This window comes from Aythya ferina, assembly GCF_964211825.1.
Source record: "Aythya ferina genome assembly, chromosome: 4".
In the NCBI taxonomy this organism is placed as follows: domain Eukaryota; kingdom Metazoa; phylum Chordata; class Aves; order Anseriformes; family Anatidae; genus Aythya; species Aythya ferina.
In genome coordinates, this window is record NC_140300.1 from 62391150 (window position 1) to 62414818 (window position 23669).

General features: G+C 39.5%; 1 protein-coding gene across 4 annotated transcripts; it reads right to left on the reverse strand.

The window, feature by feature from the left end:
- Nucleotides 1–688: 688 nt before the first annotated feature.
- On the reverse strand, nt 689–22731 carry YTHDC1 (YTH N6-methyladenosine RNA binding protein C1). Of its 4 annotated transcripts, XM_084519346.1 has the most exons (18): nt 22612–22724; nt 20898–21032; nt 18645–18746; nt 17681–18009; nt 17201–17549; nt 15775–15864; nt 15203–15256; nt 14499–14593; nt 11901–12009; nt 11683–11800; nt 10569–10653; nt 8535–8701; nt 5906–5988; nt 4421–4457; nt 4289–4328; nt 4120–4182; nt 2366–2500; nt 689–1657 (listed from the first exon to the last, which is right to left on the reverse strand). In XM_084519346.1, the coding sequence occupies exons 1-18, from the start codon at nt 22637–22639 to the stop codon at nt 1433–1435; spliced, it is 2244 nt and encodes a 747-aa protein (XP_084375472.1). In that variant the 5' UTR covers nt 22640–22724; the 3' UTR covers nt 689–1432. The 4 variants fall into 4 exon arrangements, with proteins under 4 accessions (XP_084375472.1, XP_084375474.1, XP_084375473.1 ...); XM_084519348.1 differs by lacking the exon at nt 20898–21032 and having other exon boundaries at nt 22612–22731; XM_084519347.1 differs by lacking the exon at nt 15203–15256.
- Between the last annotated feature and the right edge of the window lie 938 nt (nt 22732–23669).

The following is a 23669-nucleotide window of genomic DNA, read 5'->3' on the forward strand; positions in this document are numbered from 1 at the left end:
CACAGTGTGGAAATTGCAGAAACACTGAATCCTATATTGCAGTTTATTAAAACAGAGCTGCAGAATTTAGTGCTGTGGAGTTGGAGGACTCCCAAGCGTGTGCTGCAATTTGGCTTTGTTACATAGAAGATACTGCAGAAAGTACTGAAGAAAGGTTATGAAAAAGTCCACGTAGTTAATGCATAGAGGTTTTGAGAACTAGGAAAATGCTGCAGAAACTGAACAGCGTACACTGCAAGTTTTACTTTTCTTGCTTCACAGTTTTACACCATTGGCATTTAGCTTCAAATAGTTCCTATTTAAGACAAACAACAAGTGATGCCGTAATCACTAGAAAGATGACATGAGGAGAGCCTGGACCTCACAGGACTAATACACCCTTGGTAGACAGGTATGATTATGGCTGAAGACAGCCTATTATCAGGTTGAGGATCATTTTATTAAGTTAAAACATGCAAGGCCTTAATAACTCTGATCAGCTAGAGCTATGTAAGTTGACTACTTCATTGTGGAAACAGAAAAGCAGGTATTTTTTATTGCAGCAGTCCTTTTACTAAATTCGTGCTTCTGGATTAATTTCACTCGTTGCAAGCACCTTTAAACTATTTTTGAACATAAATACCTTCCTAGAACTGCCAGAGCTCATCAAAACTGGCAAGCTTAGAAGACCAAAAAACCTGATCTGGAGTTTTAATCATTTCAATAATTACCAATTTATTTTTATATAAAAAATGGTAGCAATGTAGAATACAGCAATATTTTCTGGTTCCACACGCGCAGGTTGTGAACATTCCAAGCAATGTGTACATTTCGGAAGGAGACTAGACAAGAGAGTTGACCAAATGTTACTGAACATGGGAAGATTTTTTAAAAAAGGTTAAAAATTAGGTATCAATAGTGTCTTCTTAATATTGCTTTCATTACTGAAGACTGAAAAAACACGACTTTACAGACAGAGTTAAAAACCAGAAGAAAAAAATAGGCTGCTACAACACTGCCATACAGTCAAAAATCATACTTCAATATTTGCATACTTGATAGCAGCATTTTCCCACTGAACCATGTGAAACTACAGGAAGGAAACATCAAAGCAAAAAAAATATGGCAGTTTTCCATCAGTATTCAAAAACCTAGAATGAAGTCACTAAGTAAATGAACACTTATTGAGAATTAATCAATATCTACATTCTTAACTGTTTCCCATTCTGCTCCGATAGAAATGTCAAGTTGTGTCAGCTTTGCGTATTCAATGTTTGGCTGATCTGAGTTTTTCCAGTTCATAGTTCACTGCATGCTTGGAATAAAGAGGGTCATTATAAATCCTTCTACACAACGAACTTTAAGTAGACAGCTGGAAATAAAATATACTACTTGTAAACACACAAAAAAATACAAGCTTTTTTGTTTCAAGTGAGCACTGGTTCCAGATAGATTATCTTCGGTATCTACCTCTTTCACCTCTGTCTCTGTCCCGGTCACAAATCCTCTCTCTCTCCCTTTCCCGATCACGGCCTCTGTCCCGTTCTCTGTCTCTTCTGTTATCTCTAGGACGGTCCCGTTCCCGCTCTCGGTCCCTCTCCCGAGGCCTGCTTCTCCGACCGCTGACAACTGCTTGTGTGCGGCGGAGAAAGTCGTCCACCCTCATGTCATAGTCGTGCTGTGATGAAAGGACAGTTGTTTATTTTCTTTTCCAGATGAAAATCCCCTCCCTGCCCTTATCCACAGGATTAGCTGTAACTCTTTGGAAAGCCCAGTCTAAGTATATATATATTTATAGATATATAGGTATTTGTCCAGCATGCATGAAGTTTCTCATCCTCAGGGAAACACAATGGATCCATGATCCTACTGTGCACAAAGTAGAAAATATGTAAATTGGGGTTCAAATGCAAGAGAAAGCGAAGCAGTTGTCAAAGTCAGCTAACAGAAGTGGTTCATCAGTTTGATCTTTTTTTGATATGCCCATAAAAGTTATAAGACTCAAACTTTTCTGCTACTGAAGAGAAAGTAATTTGCAGTGCATGACTGCAAGAAGTGACATAAGGCCACATCCTTATTCAAACTGGGCTTCAGCAGGAAAAAAGCTTCACAACTTGACAACCAGATGCCATTTGAAGCAAACAATTCATTTCAAAACCACATTCTGGTAATTCTGCACAATATCACCTGGGGGAGAGACACTTTTCAAAGATGCTGGAAATACCTAGCCAATCTACATGACTGACCTTTCCAAGAAACACTAAAATGCACTTTAAAAATCTGTATTTTCAAAGTCAACAAGTCCCAGGCTACATCTGTACTCCAAATTCCTCCTATTCCTACTCTAGCCTGCAGGCTCGTCTCCCCCGACTCTGTGGACACTTACTACTCGTTTGTCTCTGTATCTTGCTTCGTGTGGTACAGGATGATGTCCTGAGTATGGCGGGTGAGCTTGAGGTGGAGGTGCATGGTGCTGATAGTAAGGGTGGTGCGGTGGCTGCTCCATGCCTGGATACGGTGGCTACAAGAGAGTTACATAAAATGTGTTGAATGTTCTAAAACAAAGGTATGTACCCAAGGCTTAGTGCTGGGAATTAAGAGCAGAGGTTACTTTCATTCAGGTGGAAACAACTTAACACAGACATCTAAATCTGATCACAGTCTCCTAACTGTATAGCAGAACATTTCTTATGCTTTACTGCCAAAAATCAATGAGAGACCACATCATTGCTTTTTTTACAAGTTTGGCCAACATCCTCCCCAGACCCAAAACACACTTTCTTTCAATACCTGCCTCAACGTGATGCTATAGGTGAAATTTTGCAACTTCATTTTGCAAATTCTTATTAATGATCTATGTATATGGAATATGATTTTTTGACCAAACCCATAAATTCTCACAGAAACGAGGCTTTCTGGTGCCATTCCTTATTGGTATATCCTATTTTAAGTGAACAAGCTTACTCTGCAAGACAAACTATTTAACAAAAGACTAGCAGATTCTTTTAATTATTATTATTATTTTTTAATCAAATCATCTCTTGGCTTCTCTTCCATCTTTTTAATCAGTAAGGTCTTTCTTAAAGATATTACTAAAGCATTTTTGCTTGCATTGCCGCTCATAAATGAAGTAGGCAGAAGTTATGGATTTTAAGATGACTACTTGGCCATCATGCAGAATGGGGAGGAGCAGGTAGAAATGACAGGAGCATCTCTAGGTTTAGCTGGGTTTGAAAAAAACATTTTCCTCCCAGTCTGAAAAATTTGCAGATCTCCTTCAGTTAGGGCAAATGAGAGCTGTGTTGCAGCTGAGAAAAATGAGGGGCAGTAATAGCGTCTCTACACCTGGCACAGCCTGTTGCTCATTCACAACATACACAACAAGAGCCAGAAAGCTTGTTATAGTTACCTAAAATCAGGACACAACTCAGAGCCAGAATAACAAAATATAACCAAAATAACTAATTACAGTGACTATTCTTCCTCACAGAATGACAAAACCACAAATGAATGTAACTGATATTTTGCTTGTACTTAAATTCAACGTAGGTAACTGTATACATGTGCACACATACACGTTTATCTGACTGGGAAAGAAGTGCATTTCAGTGGAGGCTGCCATAAGACACGGCTTATTTGGATTACACTATTCAGTACAGCCTGCTGCTTTCCTTCATGCTTCACTGCCACAGCCAAAAGCAAGCCACTACATAACACTTGAGCACACCAACCCAATCTGTGAGACTCTGCAGCAAGTCCACCTCTTTGATGCATCTGAAAGAAAGCCAATTACTGTGAATCTTTAGCTGAGTACAGAATTTGGTCACACCCTCCTGTGCCGGCTCTAGAAAGGATCTGCTATTTCCTCAGAGCCTTCTGTTCCTTCTAGGTTCAAGCCAACACAGATTCCTGCTGCTGTACTACTTACTAGAATGATGGACTATTGCTGAGAGCAAAATAAAAATACAAGATAATACTTGATAAGTAATTTTTCCTCCTCAAAATTTCACGCAATTACAGAAAAGATAAATTTTAGGAAAAGCAAAGAGTTGGGCACAGTTCAGATATACTAGGCTCCTGTAGTGGGGAACAGAAAAGCCGTATTTTGTAGAGAAAAATGGAGTTGAACAAGACACAAACCATTCCTTGCCACGGTGGTGGTGGTCCCATGTTGTGGAATTCTCTCACGTAATCATTGTAGGACTAAAATGAAAGACAGTGATATTAATATTTGTGATGGGTGTTCTTTGAAAGTGCTGAAAGCTGAATGTAAAAAGAGTTCCCACAAAATCAACATGCACCAACTTACCCCATTTAAAAACACATCCCGTCGAACTCCTGAAAATCGTCTGTTGGGAATAAAAATTTGCAGAACTAAATCCAAGTTATCCACACAGACAAGTTACCAGGACATAAAGTAAACAGCATGAACACACCTTACCTGTCTACTTCAGGATACCTGGGATCCTTTATATACCCTGTTCGAACATCAAGCAGCGTTAATTTAATTTACCATCTCATTATAACAGTTTTAAAAAAATATACTTATTAAAATCTACCCTTCCATTTTGTAATACGTGTTACAATTTGGTAGCTGGCACACAGTGTAATGCCTGTTGTATTCAGCTTCGAAATCTCAAACTTACAATTTCTTGTAGACAGTAAAGAAAAATAGTATAGTAATAAAAAATACATACATATAAAATGTGTGTGCATATATATATATTTTCATACACACTCACAGAAGCTTGCACACAGTACAAATATGGAAGGGGAAATCTGTGCAAAGACAAATTTCTTTCAGGCTTCAAGGGTATTGTGCCCTGACAGTCAACCCATGGCCGCTGCTACTTATTAACCATGCATTCAGTACAGTTGCCCAGAGTACCACCATTCAAAGCTGATTTCCTAGGTTTTGAATACAAAGTTAAACAGAAACTTAAAAACAAGGTAAAACCATCTGGAAAAGCCGTCCAGGACAAAGAATTACTACAGCTTTAGTAAATTCCAGGAAGTAAACTTCTCACAGCTCAGCAAAATGGTGCAAAACACCAGGCATGCCTACGCTGCTAATAGAACAATGGTTTTGAACTTAATTAGTTCTTAAAATTTTGTTCTGTACTCTAAATCTTGGAAAGACAGAGAGCAGCAATAACATACTTTTTGCATCAAAGGATGCTAACTTATCTGTCCAGCTTGACTGCAAAAGGCATATTCTTAAGAAAGATTTAGAAATCTACTACTGAAGTAATGGAATTTATATTTCTAACACTAATGAAGCAAGTCTCTGTAGTTTACAACTGACCATTTTGTAGTATTTGCTTTCAGAAAAAGAATCTCCAATATTATGAGCATTGTTGTTGCATTACCATTGTGAACATCTTTCTAGAAAACAGCAAAATTCTTTTCCCAAACCCATCATTAGAGCCTCTTGTAAAATACGATGTTCCCATTCCCTTCCTCATATCCAACTCGTAAAAAAAAATTATCTGAAAACTCAACTGAATGTCTATCACTGTCTCTACTCAGGCTATCTCAGCTAACTTTCCCAGTAGAAAATTTCTGATTAACATTTTAATTTGATGATTACTGCACTTGCAAGTAGGCCAAGCAAATCCTAGTGACTGGCAGGCATTTCAACTAACCACATTAACCAAGTTTTTGAGACAATTTCCACACAACAATTTCCACAATTCTGAGATTCTTGAAAGGGCTCGGTCTAAATTAACTCATTTCTCTCAAAGCAGTGAAGCTTAGTGCCAGTAAACTTTGGCAAGAAGTGGGTTGAACCAGCAGGCAGCACTCAGGACAAGTTCCATTTTTATACCCCAACCATATCAAAAGTTTACTTTTAAAATTCATGAGGATGCACTAGAGAAAACACTTGTGAATTGGTGCACACAAATCTTCATGGTAAGATATTAACCTGGTCTTTGGTGAAACTCAGGGGGATAGTCAATCCTTGGTTTCTTTCTGCTGTTATGAATATCATAATCTTCTGGTCGACGCCTATACAAATTAGATATCAGAAATTAAACAAGGTTGCTTGGAGCATTCGACACAGCAGAATACCTCAAAGGAATAGCTTGAGCTGCCCAGGTTCTCCATTTATCCATTCTGAACTTCATCTGCTTCAAATCATTCTAAAGCTTTAAGTTTGAACTCAAATAATTACATACAACAGTCTGATTAAATACCCTCCTGTTAGCTTTTGGTTACAGGTACTTTGGTAGTGATGGAAGAAACTCTACCAACAGCACCTTTGTAACAAACAAAAGGGAACAGACTTGTCTGAAACAAATTCAGACATAGGCTTTAGCATTATACTTTCACATTACATTTTGAACCAACCTATTGGACAACAGAATTTACATTACTGCATACAGTTAAAATAAACGGTAAAATATACCATTACAGTCAAAAGGCACGGACATTACTTCGCTAACTATGGGGTAAAGAATTCTGTAAGAGGTCTATTTGCATAACATTTATAAATAAAACCGTGCATGCTATTGTGAAACTGCTTTTCACTGCAGCTTGGCTAGCTTTGTAGTCCAATAATATTATTTCTAACAAATTCTGTTCTAAGCAATTTACCAGTAATGTATCAGTGCCTTTTACAGAAAGTTTAAGAACGTTTAAACTTCCTGATAATTAATTAGGGCTTTTTAATACAGAATAGCTTCCTTATGGAAGAGATGGTATCTTTAAGAATCTCACTCTCAGGAAGGCAGTCTGTTCATAAAACATGTACATTCCCATTGCTGTTATGTTTAATAAAGAACTATGCTTAAAAAAAGAACTGAAAACTGGTTGCTAATGTTTCTCCATCAAGGTACATAAACATTAATGGGAGACTTCAATGCTAACATAAAGGTGTTTCTAAACACAAATCAGCTACAATCCAATCCCCCACCCCCATCAGCAATGTAATTCCTTATGACAAAGACATGAAATTGACACTTTCTTATAATGCTTAATTACTGTGCAACTTGCTTGCTGAGTAATGAGCTCACACAGCTTTCTCTTAGTTTTATGATAAGTAGTTTCTCCTCCCCCTTCCCAACTTCAGTTTTTAAAGCCCACCATACCCAGTTACTAAGCTCTTTAAAACGAAAGCAGATTCTTTACTATGAGCAAAAAGCCCAAAAAACAAAGCAGTTGCATCTACAGCAAAATCAGATCAAGAAAAACAGAAGCTGGTGTAAAGAATAAACATACCGCTTTCTTGTAGTTTTGAGAGTGCATTTACGACCGGTATAAATTATGATAGAAACAGTTCATATAGTAGTCCAACTACTGACTTTAAGCTGTAAGCCACATACATAAATGGAGGCCCTGGCAGGCTTGAGAAGGTGTGGTGGTGTTATATGTATAGTTTGCAGTCCATTGCAAAACCTTCACTTGTATATACTTTATTGCACTGGAAACCTCTTAGCTTAACTTCACAAGCCATCTTGGTGTTCAGTCCTTTAAAGCCAAAAATAGGGGGGCGCTGCCAGGTTTCCTCCTACCTACTCGTTAGAGTGTCCTTTCTTTAAGCTCAAGGAAAAGGGGACTCTTGTTGGGTATCTGTACCTACCACAGGACGTTTCCACAAAGAGGAAACAACCAAAGGTTTCAGCCCAAACCATACATCAGTCTGTATGCAAAATGGCTACACAGGGAAAAGGTGTTTGGCAGAAGGGCTAATATCAGTTCTTTGCAAAGACTTCTCCAATTCTGTAACAAGTTATACCCCCTTTTTTCTGGAAAGTGATGTTAAGTTCATATAGCAGTGATCAATAACCATGTCGATCCTCTAAAATACTTTTAAGTCCACAGGTACTGCCAGCATCTGGAAAGGTTGTATATACAGACACAGCAACAGCCATTCTGTTTGGTTTGTTGCCGGGTCTCCAAGGGCCACTCGATCCCTTTTGGAAAGAACCTACTGTTTTCAGAAGCTCAGCAAGATGTGTGAATTCAGTGGTTACATGTTAGAGAATATTTGGCAATGGGGTTAAAGCATCACGGTGACACAATTTGAAACAGTCCCAATAATGCTCCTCTTGAATATCAAAATAACTTAAATATTTTATCCTCAAAATGAGGCGGCATCTTCTGCAAAATTTTAAGTGATCCTTATTAAAGTCCCATATTTGATAAGGCTTATCCAGAGACACACCTGAAAGAAAAGGCTTTTACAAGATATTAACACATTTTTGGCACATAAATATTTCCTTCTCTCCATCTAGCCTGCTCATAATAAATCCAAGCTTACCTACAGCTAGTGTTACATGTTGCATTATCTCAATAAATGATCTAGTCTAAACTAGAGAGCACTTTAAAAGCTTTTTTTTTTTCTGCAAAAGCAAAGATCCCCATTTTCCTCTTGAAAAATGACAGACCGGGGAACCATGTGAAATCCTCAATGAAGCCACAAACTTGTCCATGCAGCTTGATTTGAGGATTTTCTCTCTTCTTTATCGCAGGGAAAGCTTTGACGAATCACATTCCTCCATCACGTTATTCTGATACATGTGCCTATTATCAGTCCAAAGAACGTTTCTAACCTTCCCACGTCCCGAACGGGGTCACGACGGGATGGGCGTCCTCTTGATCGGGGCTGTGAGTGCATTCTTCTCTTGTGCCTCATTTTATGAATGACTTGATACAAGTCAATACTTTCATCAGGAGGGAACAGAAGACAAAGCTGGGTTCCACATTCCGGCTCAATCTCCTACAATTAGTTAGAAGTTCAGTAGTGGTTTATAAACCGAAGAAAAGAAACTCTCCTCAATTACATTAGCAATATGCACTTTAAAAAAAAAAAAAAAAAGACACTTTGAAGATATTTCAGTATGACTCGAGACACAGCAAAATCACTTACATTACCTTCCACTCTTTAGGGACTACTTAGAATTTTCATAAATTAGTCCAACACTTGGGGCAACCATATCTTCCCATGAGACATACAGGCCACATCACTGTTTCGCTACAAAATCAGAGGACTGTTTTTCATCACAAAGAAAATGATCACCTATTACAGAAAGAAAAGCGACACACGCAGGAGAAAAATCCATCCTAGCTTCACAACAGAGCCGTGGCCTGATGAAGATCACTATTACCACTCAAAAAACTATTTCTTCAGTCGATGACAGATCCACAAAACGCTAGGTTAGCGCTTGGCAGCGGTCAAAACAAGCAAATCATGTGTTCAGGATTGTTAGGACAGGAACACGGAATGAGAAAAATCATTATACCATTCTGGAATTCCATGTTCCACCCATACCTGGAATACTGGGTGCAGTTTTGAAGGGGAAAAAAAGGTGGGGGGACAGGGACAAGGGCAGTAGAACTGGAAAAGCTTCAAAGGAGGTGATGTGGATAACTGCATGTGTGGAACAACTCCTGTATGCAAAGACCAAATGGGGGGGGATTTTTCAGTGTTGGAAAAAAAAAAAAAGGAGGAATTTGTGAGATGTGGAGAACAATGGGAGCAACCCTCTCCTCCGAACAACAGACAAAAAACAACTTGACTCCCTTTTCTGGAGCAAGAACTTGGGGCCATCAAATTAAACTAAGAGGAGACAGGTGCTAAACAACCCAAGAAAAAGGCTTCTTCAACCTGGTGATTAGCAGGCCTGTGGAACACCCTAGTGAAGGATGTTGTAGACACTCACTTGAGTTCTGAGGGAAAACATATGCATCATCAGAAGAAACATCCATTGGGGATTACACAAAATATAAACAGATAAACAACAACCACTTCATGAAATAACCTGAGTTGAAGAGCTGGGAAAGCAAGCATGCTTGCCCAGTACCTAGCACTACAGAAGTTTTATGAAAAATGGAAAACCCACATCTACCACTCTATAGTGAAGGGGACAAAACATGAAAAATAACTGTTTCCTTGACCATTTAACAAAACCAAAGTTAACTGAAATCATTTTTCAGAGATCACACTAGACTTGAACATAACAGAAAATACCATTTCACTTTTGCTACCTAACAAGGTGAATGTGTCTATGGGAAAAATAATGCATGGAGTCTAACATTTTCCATACAGTATACGGATTATGCAACTCCAATCTTGCCTTCGGAAACAGAAACCAACATTTTAAATCAAGGCTGGGTTACTTGATTACAGCAGCAACATACCTGCGCTCTGGTACATCTGACAAGACAAAGAGCCATCCCACTTACAATTTACTAGTATATAATTTATAATGGTAGAGCCTACACCCCAAGCAATACAGTAGAAAAGAAAAATGCAATGCAGAACACAGCTGCAAACACCAGTTCTTAAGAACTGATGTTATACAGGTTTGCACACCATACAATGCAAGACACATTACATTTCAAACCCAAAATATCACAGTTTGGAAGCACTGAACACTGTTTCATCACAAAGACAACAACATTGGCATTATATCGTCGTTTCCTTCTCCCCCAACAATACTAAAAATAAACTTCTTGCCCTTGTCACAGTACTCTACAATGAGTAACTGATAGGAAGAGATTTAAAATCTTCTGTACATACTAAATTAGCAAGCACTTGAAGACATGAATTATTAAGGAAAAACCATAACAGAAAACAAACAAACCTGTCCATCGCGTCCAATCTTTACTGGCTTATGTTCGTTCCAAGGATTGGTCAGGTGAGCAGACTTAGTGAACGGCAATTCACGCCTAAATATGCAAGTGGTATTATTTATAGCTTTGCCTTCGTATTTTACTTACTTAATAATGTATACAATAGGACCTTACAAAAAGAATAATCCTGTTACCCTACGTACCGACAGGTCTCTAAATAGACATATTAGCACATATTAATACCTGAAGAATTGAAGATTTCACTGTGTCTTATTCCAGTATTAACTATAGTGACACAACGTAGACTTCAAAAGAAGTTTGTCTTTGTATAATATTGAGGTTGTACAGTAAGCAATCACAATCTGAATATGCTGACCAGATTCTACATGAGGTTTATCTACATGTTTATAGCAATGTCACTGAAATAAAGCCTGGAACACCTAATCTTATTCTGAAGCTAGACCCTCTTTGAGATGGTTGGAGTAGGTAGCTTCCTACAGTCCTTTCCAGCTTCAGTTTTCCTATAAACTGAAGTGTCACCTCCCCTGTATTTACTCTTCGTCAGCACAAGTGCGTGTGCACCGCATCTCACTGGACTGATAGATGAATAGATGACTTCTTTACAACACACCCAGCTATATCAACTAACATCCTACGTATTATGCAAGTAGAGACTACTTCGTAATGTAATCTATTACATGTTATTTTAGAGCAGTAGCATTTTCTCTGTTCAGCCGGATGCCACCATTTCAGTAAAACATAGAACCATCCTTACAGGATTCCCCCCCACTTTCTACACAGCTGTCTAACAAGCAAGCAGTTGAATTTTACTCCAAAATCTCAGAATAGATTTCTAGTTTCAGGGCAAGAGATGAGTGAAGGAAAACACTCAACATTAAAAATCTCTAAACTAATTAATGGACTACAGAAAAAAAATATTTGCTGTAGCGCACATCAGGTACAGACCTGAATCCCAAGTTCAGTAACATGTGGCCATGAGTATGTGGGGGATGGAGGACAGTTCTCTAGTTGAAATGAATTTTCAAAATGATGCTGGCAGCACTCAACTGAGTAATACACAAAAACGGTATTAGGTCTTGTTACTAAGCAGAAACAGTTATTTACCTACAAATCCAGTCAATTTTAAAGACACCTCCCAACATTTTTGCATTCATTCCTGCAGGCAGCACCCAGTGTATAGGTGATCCTCCATGATGGGATTCTGAAGAAAGTCTTGCAAATCCTGGAGGATTTCACATGAATTGTAACAAAGACAACAGAAAAGCTACTGCACATAAAATCTTACTTTCACTTACCTTGATAAAAGCTAAACTTTCCCTTACCTTGGAATTTGCCACTCTCTCTTACAGAAAATATCAAAATAACACTCCTCGCTGATCTAAATGCAGCATTAAGCTTCTTTTCATTCACCGGAAGTGTTGACCATACTCCCTAAAACAAAACAATCCCCACCCCAACACCAAAACGTGAGTTCATCTCAAGTGATTTAGCTGAAAGATTTTAAGCATGTCGTTCAGGCAAGGAAAAGAAGACTGAACAAGTGCTTTGGGACAAAAGATAATGAAAAAAAGAACGGTACTGCTAAAATCATTCTTTCAGAAAATATTTTTAGCCTGCCCTATGATAAAACTCTCTCTAAAAGTTTTTTTTAAAATAGCTTTTTGATCTTTTATGAACACTGCAGATGCATTTAGACCACTTATAAAGGTGTTGTTTGTAATTATGACGGACAGATCACATAAGAACATTTGCCCTTAGTATTTTTAAGTTGTGTTTCAAGTGACTTTAGAAGCTCGTGTGTTTTTAAGAATACATACGTAGTAGGAAAAAACAGCAGCATCTATATAAAAGGTGGGCAGGTAGAGTCCAGTAACCTTGTTAGCCTGACAGATTAGTACAGGGCAGCTTGCAGACTTTCAAACTCTTTTAGTGAATGGCCAGACATGAAAGACACCAGAGAAACATTTTAAATTGGCAATACAACTCAAAGCAGTATGTTCAGCCTCACACATCACCACTGGCTAATTCCTGACTCTTACCTTTCATAAGCCATTTGTCCAGCCATACAAAACCACAACAAAAAAAACCTGCCTTAGGGTACCAGCCAAGCTAAGCTGTAAAATAACCAGTTTGTTGCACTACTTTTCAGCAAGATCAGCTCCCCAGCCCATTTTTTGAAACCAGAACAGAGGAGATGCTTATGCTAGTTTAATATGCTCAAACTTTAGCCTCAGAATATATTCCAGTAGATGCTAAAGAAAACATTCTTTTCTGTCCCCCCTTTTTTTTTTCCCCCATTGAAGATGTGCTTTCATGTCCTACTCTGTGCTCAATTACTGGTCATCTGACTCTGTGACAACCAAATTCATTAGAACAGTCACCAGAGAACTATTTCGTCTTAACCTGTTACTAGCTTTTAGTTAGATGTATATTGCTTTAGGCTGTTCATGAAAGCATGCTGAGTTAGAATAACTTCTTACACTGGCTGCACAAAAGCCAGTGCAGTTGCGAAGCGCTGGTGTCAATATATGAAGAGACAAAACATCTACTCCAAGAACTTTAGGATCTAACTAGAAAACTGTTGCAACCCTCAGGGGGCATTGGGGAGATGGCTCAAATACCTCCAGCAGAGCTACTGTCCACCCAGGACATCCCTTTAAAGCCTAGCAAATGGCCAGGGCCACAATGTCCTTGCTGCCTCTCAAGCACTGGTGGAGCACAGAGCATTAAATAACTGTGCATCAGAATTTGGCCTCTATTGCAGCTGACGGGTACTGACAGAACAGCATGTAATACTACATCGCCAAGATTTAACGGAGGAAGCCCAGAGAAAAACTTTATGCTCCAGTAAGGAACACGCGTGTAAGATCCTACCCACAGAGTTTCTGTCCTTAAGGGCACAGTAACCAGGCTAGCAGATCACCCATCCAAACAATGTTGTGGCCCAGACAAAGTGCTCAAATCTGCTCACTACAGAGTCCAACAGCTCAGCATCACCAAACAGAGATAGATGATCCATCCCATATTATCACTGCTTATCCCTTACCTGCTATGAAACTTGTCTGATCACAGAGGAAGATGTAATGCACAGAGCAAGTTCCAAAGAAAAAGAACCATAGCACTGAAAAGGAAAGCTTCCCCAAATCAAACAAAGCAGAAGACCCATAGTGCTGAATTTATCAAAGAATGCCGCTGTCCCTAACTCAACCTGGTAACACAATTGTTAGAGTAACTTTAGAAAAGCTGTAAACAACTTTAAAAAAGGCACAAAATCATTTTCGGTAACTTCTGAACAAAAATGCAATCAGTTGATTACAAGAACTATTCTTATTATTTTTTAATTTTTTAAATATGTTATTAAATATTTCTAATTATTTTAAAATTATTAACTTACTTTTTGAATTTTAAAAGTCAACTTCGTGCATGTTGGAAAAATAGCAACACTGCTAAACATTCATTGTTATTTTGCAACTGTTCACCTTAAAAATGATCAGTTTTTCAGAACAGTATCGTGAAGAGTCACGTTCAGAACATGGCATCAAGCTACAGCACCTCAGAGATTTGTTGGGCAGAGGAGGAAAACTCCTTTCAAAAAGCAGAAAGTTTCTTGAACCAGCTATCCACTGCCTGCCGTTCCCTCAACATTTTCAGAAGCACATTAAACTCCAGTCTTAACTCTCCCATGGCTTAAGGCCCCTTTTCAAGCATACTCCATCAAGATAAGTAACTTATGGTTCAGAAACTTCTCTAGAATACAGTGGAAGCAGAGCAGCTACCCTTAAAGAATCAAGGAACATTTCATTCTTGTCTCTACCAAGATCTGAGCAACAGAGAAAAGAATGCATAAATCAGTATGTTTTTCTATAGTAAGTTGTGTTTCAAAATACTCAAGTGATCAGTTTGAAGAAAATTTAACTTACCTTTGCTTTAGCAAGCGATACGTTTTCATGGTTATTACTCTTGATGAGAAAGAATCTTGCATCCTGGAGAATGTATTTAAGTTTACTTGTTTGGTCTGAAAAACAGTGTCAAATAAGCAGAACTGTAAATATTTTCAGTTTTCAAAAGTGTTGCTGTCAGTGTAGATAGTTGCTTGCTTCCTTCAAAATACACCAGATCCCACCCAGTTCCTACCTATGTATTAAGACAGTCAACCACCCAACTCAAAACTTGAAGCCTAAGCTGTAGAGTACAAAATGCAAAGGGAAAGTCAAACCAAAACTAGAACTCAGATATTAAGGTAAAGAAAAAAATAAAAATAAGATCAGCACAATTCAGTGATGTTCCGATATATAGGACTTACTTCTTTTGTTAAGAATCTTTGAATGAACAGTAGGAAACATTTGTATCAACATTAATCCTTGAATAGAGACTACTAAAACATTCTTATCAAACGAAAGCACATCATTTTTTGCTTTTCTGTTCCTACTACAAGTAAATCAGCTGAATTTTTTGTATTTCAGTCTCAACACATGCAGAAGTAGCTTAAGATTTATTTATGCTCTCAATAATTATGTGCTCATATCGATTTATATCGGAACATTACTACTTACACATAATTTAATGAATACAGACAATGGCTTGCTATGGGGCATGCATTAAAAAATTCAAATTTAAATGATACCTTTTTGGACAGCACGAACGGAAGATGATAATTTCTCATGCTTCTTTTCTGAACCTGTGTTTAGCCAAAGTACATTTTGTTCAGATTGAGCCTTAATAGAGATAATATACAATTTCTACAGCCTTGTCACATACAATTTTCATTCATGACAAATTATGCTTTCTGGCGCGCACCCACACACACAAAAAAAATACTGTTCAATGTGCACGAGTGTTTTGTTTTGATTTGTTTGTTTTTATTGTTTGGTTTTGGGTTGTTTGGTTTGGGTTTGTTTTATTTTTTTTTAAATAGTATTTGAACAGTTTCCTACTCAGAAAACTAGTCACTGAATCATCATCTTCCAAGTTTAAAAAAAAGTGAAAATTCCACTTAAGCAACAGAATAGCATTAAAGTAACAAGAAAGCCTACTTCCCCCCCCCAAAAGGTATCCACACACAACATGCCAGAAGTCAATACCAAATTATAAGAAGCTACATACCCCATAAATCTCTACAGCCAGTTACATTTATTTTAGATTACACATTAAGATTTGATGCAAGTCAGGAGAACAAGCAATAAATGGAAAAAATACCTGCATAGGATTCTGATGCAGAACTTCCACTTCTATCAAAAACAATTGGAGAGATACCTCTAGCTCTCTTCCTTTCCTTCTTTTTTTCATCTAAAATAAAGTAAAAGAAAAATATAAAAAATAACAGCAGTATTTTAAACATCAAGCAGCGGGCAAAATTCAAATAAACAGCACGCACAGAAGAAGCAAATGCTAAGTAGCCAAGCCTTCAATTCACAAGAAGATGAAAATGCCACAAATCTAGAAATTGCATGTGAAGTTTTGAGACAGAATTAGTCTCCTGGGTGTTCTAATAAGGGAAGTTTAGTTCTCTCTGGCCTTCAGCCAAAATTTGCAACACAGAGCGCAAGCTCTGATAGTGACATGGGCCTGCTTTCTCAGAGCTCAACAAAAGGAAGAGAGATAAGAAAACAAAGCACTGTGGCACACAGGCTGTTTTTTCTACTCTAAAGAGAGTTATGTTATATTGTGGGCATTTTCTGAAAAATTATTACATCTTTGTCACCTTATAGTCCTCCATAAAACCAAATCAAAGACATGTTAAGGAGAAAGGCCACCTACAGAGACTTCAGACCAGGAAGATATATTAGAGGAATCTCAACACGAGATCGTAAGCCTCTTTCTTATTTGAAAAACAAAACAAAACAAAAACACAGAACAGTACCAGTTTCTCCACTGTGCAGAAGTTACAATCCAAACCCTTTATGTCTGCTTGTATACAGACAACTACGGGGAATAATGTTCAGCTTCACTTGGAAGATAGATAGGTCTGCATGAACTTTAAATCTTCCAAACAATGCAGTATTTATGTCATTAAAAACTCTGTATGTATCTGTATGTCAGCACTGGTTCCACTACACAGCTGTGAAGCATTTTTTTCTAGTTTTTGCTTAAAACTTTGCTCTTATTCTAAGTTTGTTTTAATAGCTAATCATTTCAACTTAGACTTGTTATGCTGAAGGCAGCCACTATTTAAGCTCATCTGTCTAGCATAATACCTTCTCTGGAGAAGACAATGGTGCTTTGACTGCACCAGTCTCCCTGGTCACTTACCTGCATGAATACAGAATAGCTTACCACCAGCTTAAGATGAGTTGCATGGAAAGTTAAGCCACAAGGAAAATATTAACTAAGAAACTATGAACTAAGAAAATATTTAAGATTTCAAAGCACATAGCAGTAAGGCCAAAGCAATCAAGAGCAATACAAATCTTCAGCAAAGAAATCCTGATTTCCACAAGTTTTCGTGTAATGAAAGACCACTTTCCAGTAAGATTCTTCCTTCCTTACGATGTTTCAAAGTTAAGATCTTAATGACTTGTGCTGCTAAGATTTACTTTTGACATGGTCAGGAAGTGGCATTTTTAGAAGTAGCCAAATTTTCCATGGCAAGGTGTTTCAGACCAGCATGCTAAATGTCACCTACCTGACGCATCTGAACCAGATGCAGATCTGACTGATCCATCTGTGAACGAGGCAGATTCAGAATCAGAATCGCTGGCTTCACTCCGTGTGTCATAGTCATTTCCTTCCTTCTGATCTCTCTCATCCTGTTCATACTCTTCTTCATCCTCTTCCCCATCTTCTTCCACCTCTTCATCCTCCTCCCCTTCATCATCTTCTTCTTCTTCCATTCCCTCATTTTCTGTATTGCCTTGTTCAGAGGAGCCACTACTGCCAGTCTCATGATCTGAACAATATTCCTCAGAGTTCACCTCTTCTTTAGAAGAATGGCTGGATCTGCTTGGTCTTCTATCCACATCATGTCTGATTCTCTGATGTTTAAAGAAAAAGTGAATCAGTGGACATATAAGATTGTCAGGATGCACACACAGTCCTAAGAAAATTTGCCTTATAAAAGGTCTCATAATTGTTTTATTTATAAGGCAGCAAGAACATTTAATACCTCTGAACCATCTGGTGTGGAAGACTTTGCCCTTCTGTCAAGATCCCTCTTCCTCAAGCAAGTCTTTTCTGGCTGTCCTTTATAAGGATCCCTGGAGCTGCTTGACATGCGTGTCTTTCGATCACCATCTGGGCGCTTGTTTCTGTCAGACCTCTGATACTCCTCATTCTTGTATTCTGATATTGGCTTTCCTTTCGTACTCACTATTCTCTTGTTATTGCTAACTGATGAACTAGGAGGCTTTGGCATCATCTGCCTTGACGAATGCAGAGAAGGTTTCTGTCTCTTGTTTTCAGCGCTTTCCATCCTGTCGCTTTTTCTTTTTGATCCTTAAATAAAAAGATACCAAGCTCGATGTTATTTTGCATGTAACACCAAAAACTCTGCAGAGACCCCCCCTACTTTCTCTACTTTGGTAAATCCCCTGTTGCTGTCACAGGTACCATCTTCCAGGTGTAAGCTTTGCAAAAAACACTCAATGCTGCCTGTTCAGAACAGCTAATGTTCTAAAAAGGGCATATTACTATCCTTTAGTATGTCCAACTCATCCTTTAGGTTTTGGTAGGTGTTTTCTAAATTTTATGTATGGGAACACTAAACTAAATTCTTACAGGATTGATCTAAGGCCCAACTAGCAACTGAGCCCAAGAGGGACTTTGGGACTGCCTTGTTCCATTTCACGTCATTAAAACAAACAGTACAGTCTTTTTCTAACAGCAAATACGCTCATGACAAGGCAGACTCCGCAACTGCTTCTATGATGAAAGGACACCTACTTAAACATCTGTCTGGAAGGTTTGGTGAAAAAGCAGATCCTTGTGAAATAAAGACTGTTTTGGACTCTTTGAAGCAAGTTATAAAAACTGCTTATTCAAAGACTTTAACCCTGTTCAGACAGACTTTTTTTTTTTTTTTTTTAAATAATTTACTTCTGTACAGAACATCCACTACCACAGTCACCTACCCTTTTTTTCACTTTTGTCTTGCTCACTATCGGGGTTATATAACTCATCATCTTGGTCAGGAGCATCAGTCAAAATGTCATCCAGGACATTCAGTTCACCATCTGAAAGCAGAAGAGTTAAAAACAACCATGAGTCTGAAGATGCAAGCTACAGTAGAACCAGTATTTACAAACGAGAACATTTCCTTTAGGGTTACAGGTCTGTCACATGGCAAAAATTAATGTCTTTTGTCCACAACTGCAGTTGGATGGATTGAGCAAACCCAATAAAACAATTAAAATGTCACAAAATGCATTTAGGCCTCTGAATAAGGTCCAGCTTGGTTCCTCGCATCACATAAGCTTTACAAAGCTGACCTAAAAATGCAAGCCTAACAAAAAAGCCTGTACAAAAACAGAGAAAAAGGAGAGTGGGCGATAGCCTAAGTGCCATAAGAAAAGAGGAGGGATCTTCCTACTTCAAATCCCGAAGAACTTGAAGATTTATTATTCTCTTCTGCCCTGCTATTTTTGTTCTCACTGCTGTGTTAGGAGGGAAATTTTGTGGTTTATCTCTGAGGAAAAAGCCACAAAAGGGGAAGATAAGCTAACCAGAGCATAAGCTAGGTAAATCCACTGAAGAAGTGGAAAGAAATATTTATTTGCTACATAATTCTGAGTTGCTCTGAAAAAAAAAATAACTATAACTAATTCATTTTAATCACCAGGGCAAAAAGTTAAGGAAATTCATGCTAGAGATAGTAAACGACCACAATGGGTTACACAACTTTTAAAACTTGTCACTGCTTCCAGCTCTGCTTGACTTTGAGTGAAACCAATGGCAATGTGTGGGAATTCCAGTAAAAAGATTCATCAGATGTAAGACAGCAGATCAATATGCCAATCACTTTCAAAATAAGACTGGACTAAGTGTAAGCATGCAAATGGAAATATAATAGGAAAAGTATGACTTTAGAATCCCATGTTACTTGTCCTGAAGTCTGGAATTCTGAGCTCTTTCATTCTATATTACTGTCAGTGATTCTATTTTCTGTGTTTCAGAAAAGGAAAGCAGAGCAAAATCCAGGGATTCAGCTATTGACAGTATCTGGAAAAGGTAGCATGTTAAAAAGCTGCAGGTCAGTATTCTTGTGCTGGACAAAATTGTGGTAAAGCAACAAAGCTGTCCAGAATATGGCAAATTGTTTATCTCAAATTCTTGACCTGTGCCACAAGATGAGTTTTACAGCTTAATATTAAAAATACAAGTTAATATTATTTTTATCTCTACTATAGACACCTGAATCTGAAGTCACCATGTGTGCTAGCCTCCCTGCAGGCACTGTGGCAGGGGAATGTAGAAGTAGTCACTGAACTGCATGGCTGCTGTAAATGATGCAAAGGAAGTGGTGCAGAGAGAAGTGGATCAAGCTTTTCCCTGGCAGTTTACAGTCAGAGGTCATTCAAATATCACAGAGCTACACTGTAATTCATTTGGGAGCAGACCTTGGTGCTTGGAGATACATATTTATGCCCACAGCAAACATTCTTGCTTTTAATGATGAGAAATATAAGAGCCAGGCTGATGGCTTTGCAACTGCTAAACATGGGTTGCAGTTTCCTGGCTTGCATCATGTTTCCCCACAAAGGGCTAGGCGAGCTCTCAACACAAAATTTTGTTGCTGGAGACCAATGAAAAAGAGGCCTTCTGGAATTAGAACCCACCTCAGACCACAAATACTGAGCCTCAGCCTTCATTCTGTTTTAGCGAGGCAACAACATGCTTGAGTAAACTATATTTAACCTAGCTACTGCAGTAGCATTCAGAGGTGTTAAAACACTCAGGTATGAGCTAGTTTAAAAATAAATGAGAAAATAAAACTTTTATGGAATAACCATGTCTGACACAGACTGACAACCCCTTTCAGGGTTAGGTGGGCCTGATTTTTAGTCAGAACCCTAAAAAAGTATTCAAAGGACAGATGCAGGAACTGCTCTTCCCCCCTTTCTATGATGCATCTGACTCCTGAGAAATTTCCAGAATTATTTAGCAGCCTGCTGATGCAAAAAGGGCAGTCTGACCACACAGTTCCCATCTGCCGCCTGCATCAGGTACACTGCTCAACTGACCTCCATAAAACGATTCCACTCACTGAGCTGTCACTGTTAAGCATTCGACCTGATCAGCTAAATTATCTCAGAGAGATCAAGGTAAGCATCAGGAAAAGCACAAAAAAAAGAAACAGAAAAACAGTAGAGGGACAGATTTCTTACAGTTCATCACTGCTGAAGGGGGAAGGTCCACATGGGTCCATTTCACTACAGACACTCCCAACTGGGCTCTCCTGCAACTCATCTTATGTTGACTCCGGGGTGTGTTGGATCCCTCCATGAACAAATTTAACTCACCTGAAACAGCAGGAAAGTAACCTGGGGAGGGTGTTTTTCCTTTGCTGGCCAAAAGAGTTAGATCTATTCAAGGAAGGGTCCAAACAAGAATCTGAGTTGGCAAACAGAGTGGATAAGACCACGCAATCTAAAACTGAAAGGGTCAGTGAGATTTATTTCCACTTTCCCTAAGCAGTGAAACAGCATTTCTCTTTTAGAAGGAGTACAGAAATAACATTGCATTTTCAGTAGAAATAAATTCAGTTACAAACAAATGTTTATTAACACCTGCTATCCAATCAATCAGAATCCATCCTTTCACAGAGCAGCCAGTTAAATGCAAATTAAAATACAAACCATAGAAACATTTCTTGTCTGCTACTCACGACCTGACCGCTGTCAGTGATTAAACAAAAAATCCCAACACATATCCTAGATACATTAAAAAAAAAAAATCAAGCCCATCTAGATAAATGGTTATATGAGAAAGAGTTTAAGAATCCAATAGTACGTATTTCAATTTTACTGTTTTTCTAGAATGGCTGCTAAAATCTATTCCAGAACAACCCAAACATATCCTACCCCACCAGTATTACAATAATGAAACCAAGAATCAAATATCAGAAATAGTTTTACCCATCAGCTCTAACAAAACCTAGTGGGAATTTTCCAGTGTGACTACAAATACTGAACACCGCAGACTTTCACCCTTCTCACAAACGGCCAGTGACAATTCACAGCCAGCTATCCTGCAAGAAGTTTTAGATGAAATGCATTCCACAGAAATCCTGAATGATGCAAACCAACCCACGCTGCTACCCGGATCCTTTACCTTTTTAATAAGATGACTGTAACCTGTGCTAACCACCAGACAGCAGCCCGCTACACCTGACGTACGCTTTCATAGCTTTCACGTCAATTTAGCGAGGACTGACTCGTATAACCTCACAGACAGCACGTGCATCACTTCAGCTTCTGCAGAGTGACAGGCTGTTCTGAACCTTTAGGATATATGTCACCCTGGAAGTGTTCGGTTATTTTATTTTAAAGTTATTCGCCCACAGTTCCTGGTAAGCTTAAGGGACTGCAGGGAAGACAGGAGCAGCGAGCAGAAAGCACTCAGGGAATACTGCAGTGCCAGCTTCTGCTTGACAAAGTAACTACGTCTCTTGATAGAAAAACTTCAGGAATAAAAAATAAAGGAAATTAAGGAAAAACCTGACGGAAATCAGTCCTGCAGGAGGATACCCAGCAGCAACCCGCCTGCAGCACGGCGAACCTCGCTGCCCTCTGCTGCAGTCACCTTGCCCCGAGCCCTCTGCCCGGGCACCGCGTCCCCCCCGCCTCCCGAGGGCCCTGTCCCCACACAGCGCTGCCCAAACCCGCAGCAGCCGCCCCCGGAGCGGGCCTCCAGCGCCCGCCGCCCTCCTCACGGGCGCCTCACAGGGCGAAGGCCCGGAGCCAGCGACCGAGCAGGCCCGGCTGGGGACGGCCAGCTCCGCTGAGGGGGGCACCGAGGGGGCACCGAGGGGGCACCGAGCGTCCCACCCAGCTCGCCCCGGAGCCCGGCTCTCGCCCGCAGCCCGCCCCCCGGGGGTACCTTTCTCCTCCCGGCTGTCCGCCGCCATCCCGCCGCGCCGCGCCGAGCGCCTAAGATGGCGGCGCCCTCTTCCTGCGCCCAACGCCTCCCGCCCCGCCCCGCCGGCACCGCGCTGTGGGTGGAGGGAGGGAGGGGGGGAAAATGGCGCCCGGCTGAGCATGCGCGGTGGGGTGAGTGAAGGGCATGAGGCGGGTATGGGCAGTGTGTGGGGAGAGAGGGAAGGGGAAAAGAGGAAGGGAAAAAAGGGAAAGGAAGGGAAAAAAAGGAAGGGAAGGGGGAAAGGAGAAAGGAAGGGGAAGAGGAAAAGGGGAAAAGAAGGAAAAAAATGGAAAGGAAGGGAAATAATAGAAGGGGAGGGAAAAAAGAGAAGGGAAGGAAAAAGGGAAAGAAAGGGAAAAATAAAAGAGAAGAGGAAAAAGGGAAAGGAGGGGACAAAAGGGAAGGGAAAAAAATAGAAGGGAAGGGAAAGAAAGGGGAAAAAAGGGCAAAAATAGAAGGGAAGGGAAAGGAAGGGGAAAAAGGGCAAAAATAGAAGGGAAGGGAAAGGAAGGGGAAAAAAGGGCAAAAATAGAAGGGAAGGGAAAGGAAGGGGAAAAAAGGGCAAAAATAGAAGGGAAGGGAAAGGAAGGGGAAAAAGGGCAAAAATAGAAGGGAAGGGAAAGGAAGGGGAAAAAAGGGCAAAAATAGAAGGGAAGGGAAAGGAAGGGGAAAAAGGGCAAAAATAGAAGGGAAGGGAAAGGAAGGGGAAAAAAGGGCAAAAATAGAAGGGAAGGGAAAGGAAGGGGAAAAAAGGGCAAAAATAGAAGGGAAGGGAAAGGAAGGAGAAAAAGGGCAAAAATAGAAGGGAAGGGAAAGGAAGGAGAAAAAGGGCAAAAATAGAAGGGAAGGGAAAGGAAGGAGAAAAAGGGCAAGAATAGAAGGGAAGGGAAAGAAAGGGGAAAAAAGGGCAAAAATAGAAGGGAAGGGAAAGGAAGGGGAAAAAAAGGGCAAAAACAGCAGGGAAAGGAAGGGGAGAAAGGACAAAAATAGCAAGGAAAGGGAAAGGAAAGGGAGAAAAG

Coding starts and splice junctions, on each gene's coding strand:
- YTHDC1 (XM_084519346.1), bottom strand. CDS start 22,639: ATGGCGGCGGACAGCCGGGAGGAGAAAG. Junction 10,654..11,682: donor AAAATTGACTGGATTTGTAG/GTAAATAACTGT, acceptor TTGCATATTTAG/GCGTGAATTGCCGTTCACTA. Junction 2,501..4,119: donor CACCACCGTGGCAAGGAATG/GTTTGTGTCTTG, acceptor ACTCTCTTGTAG/CCACCGTATCCAGGCATGGA.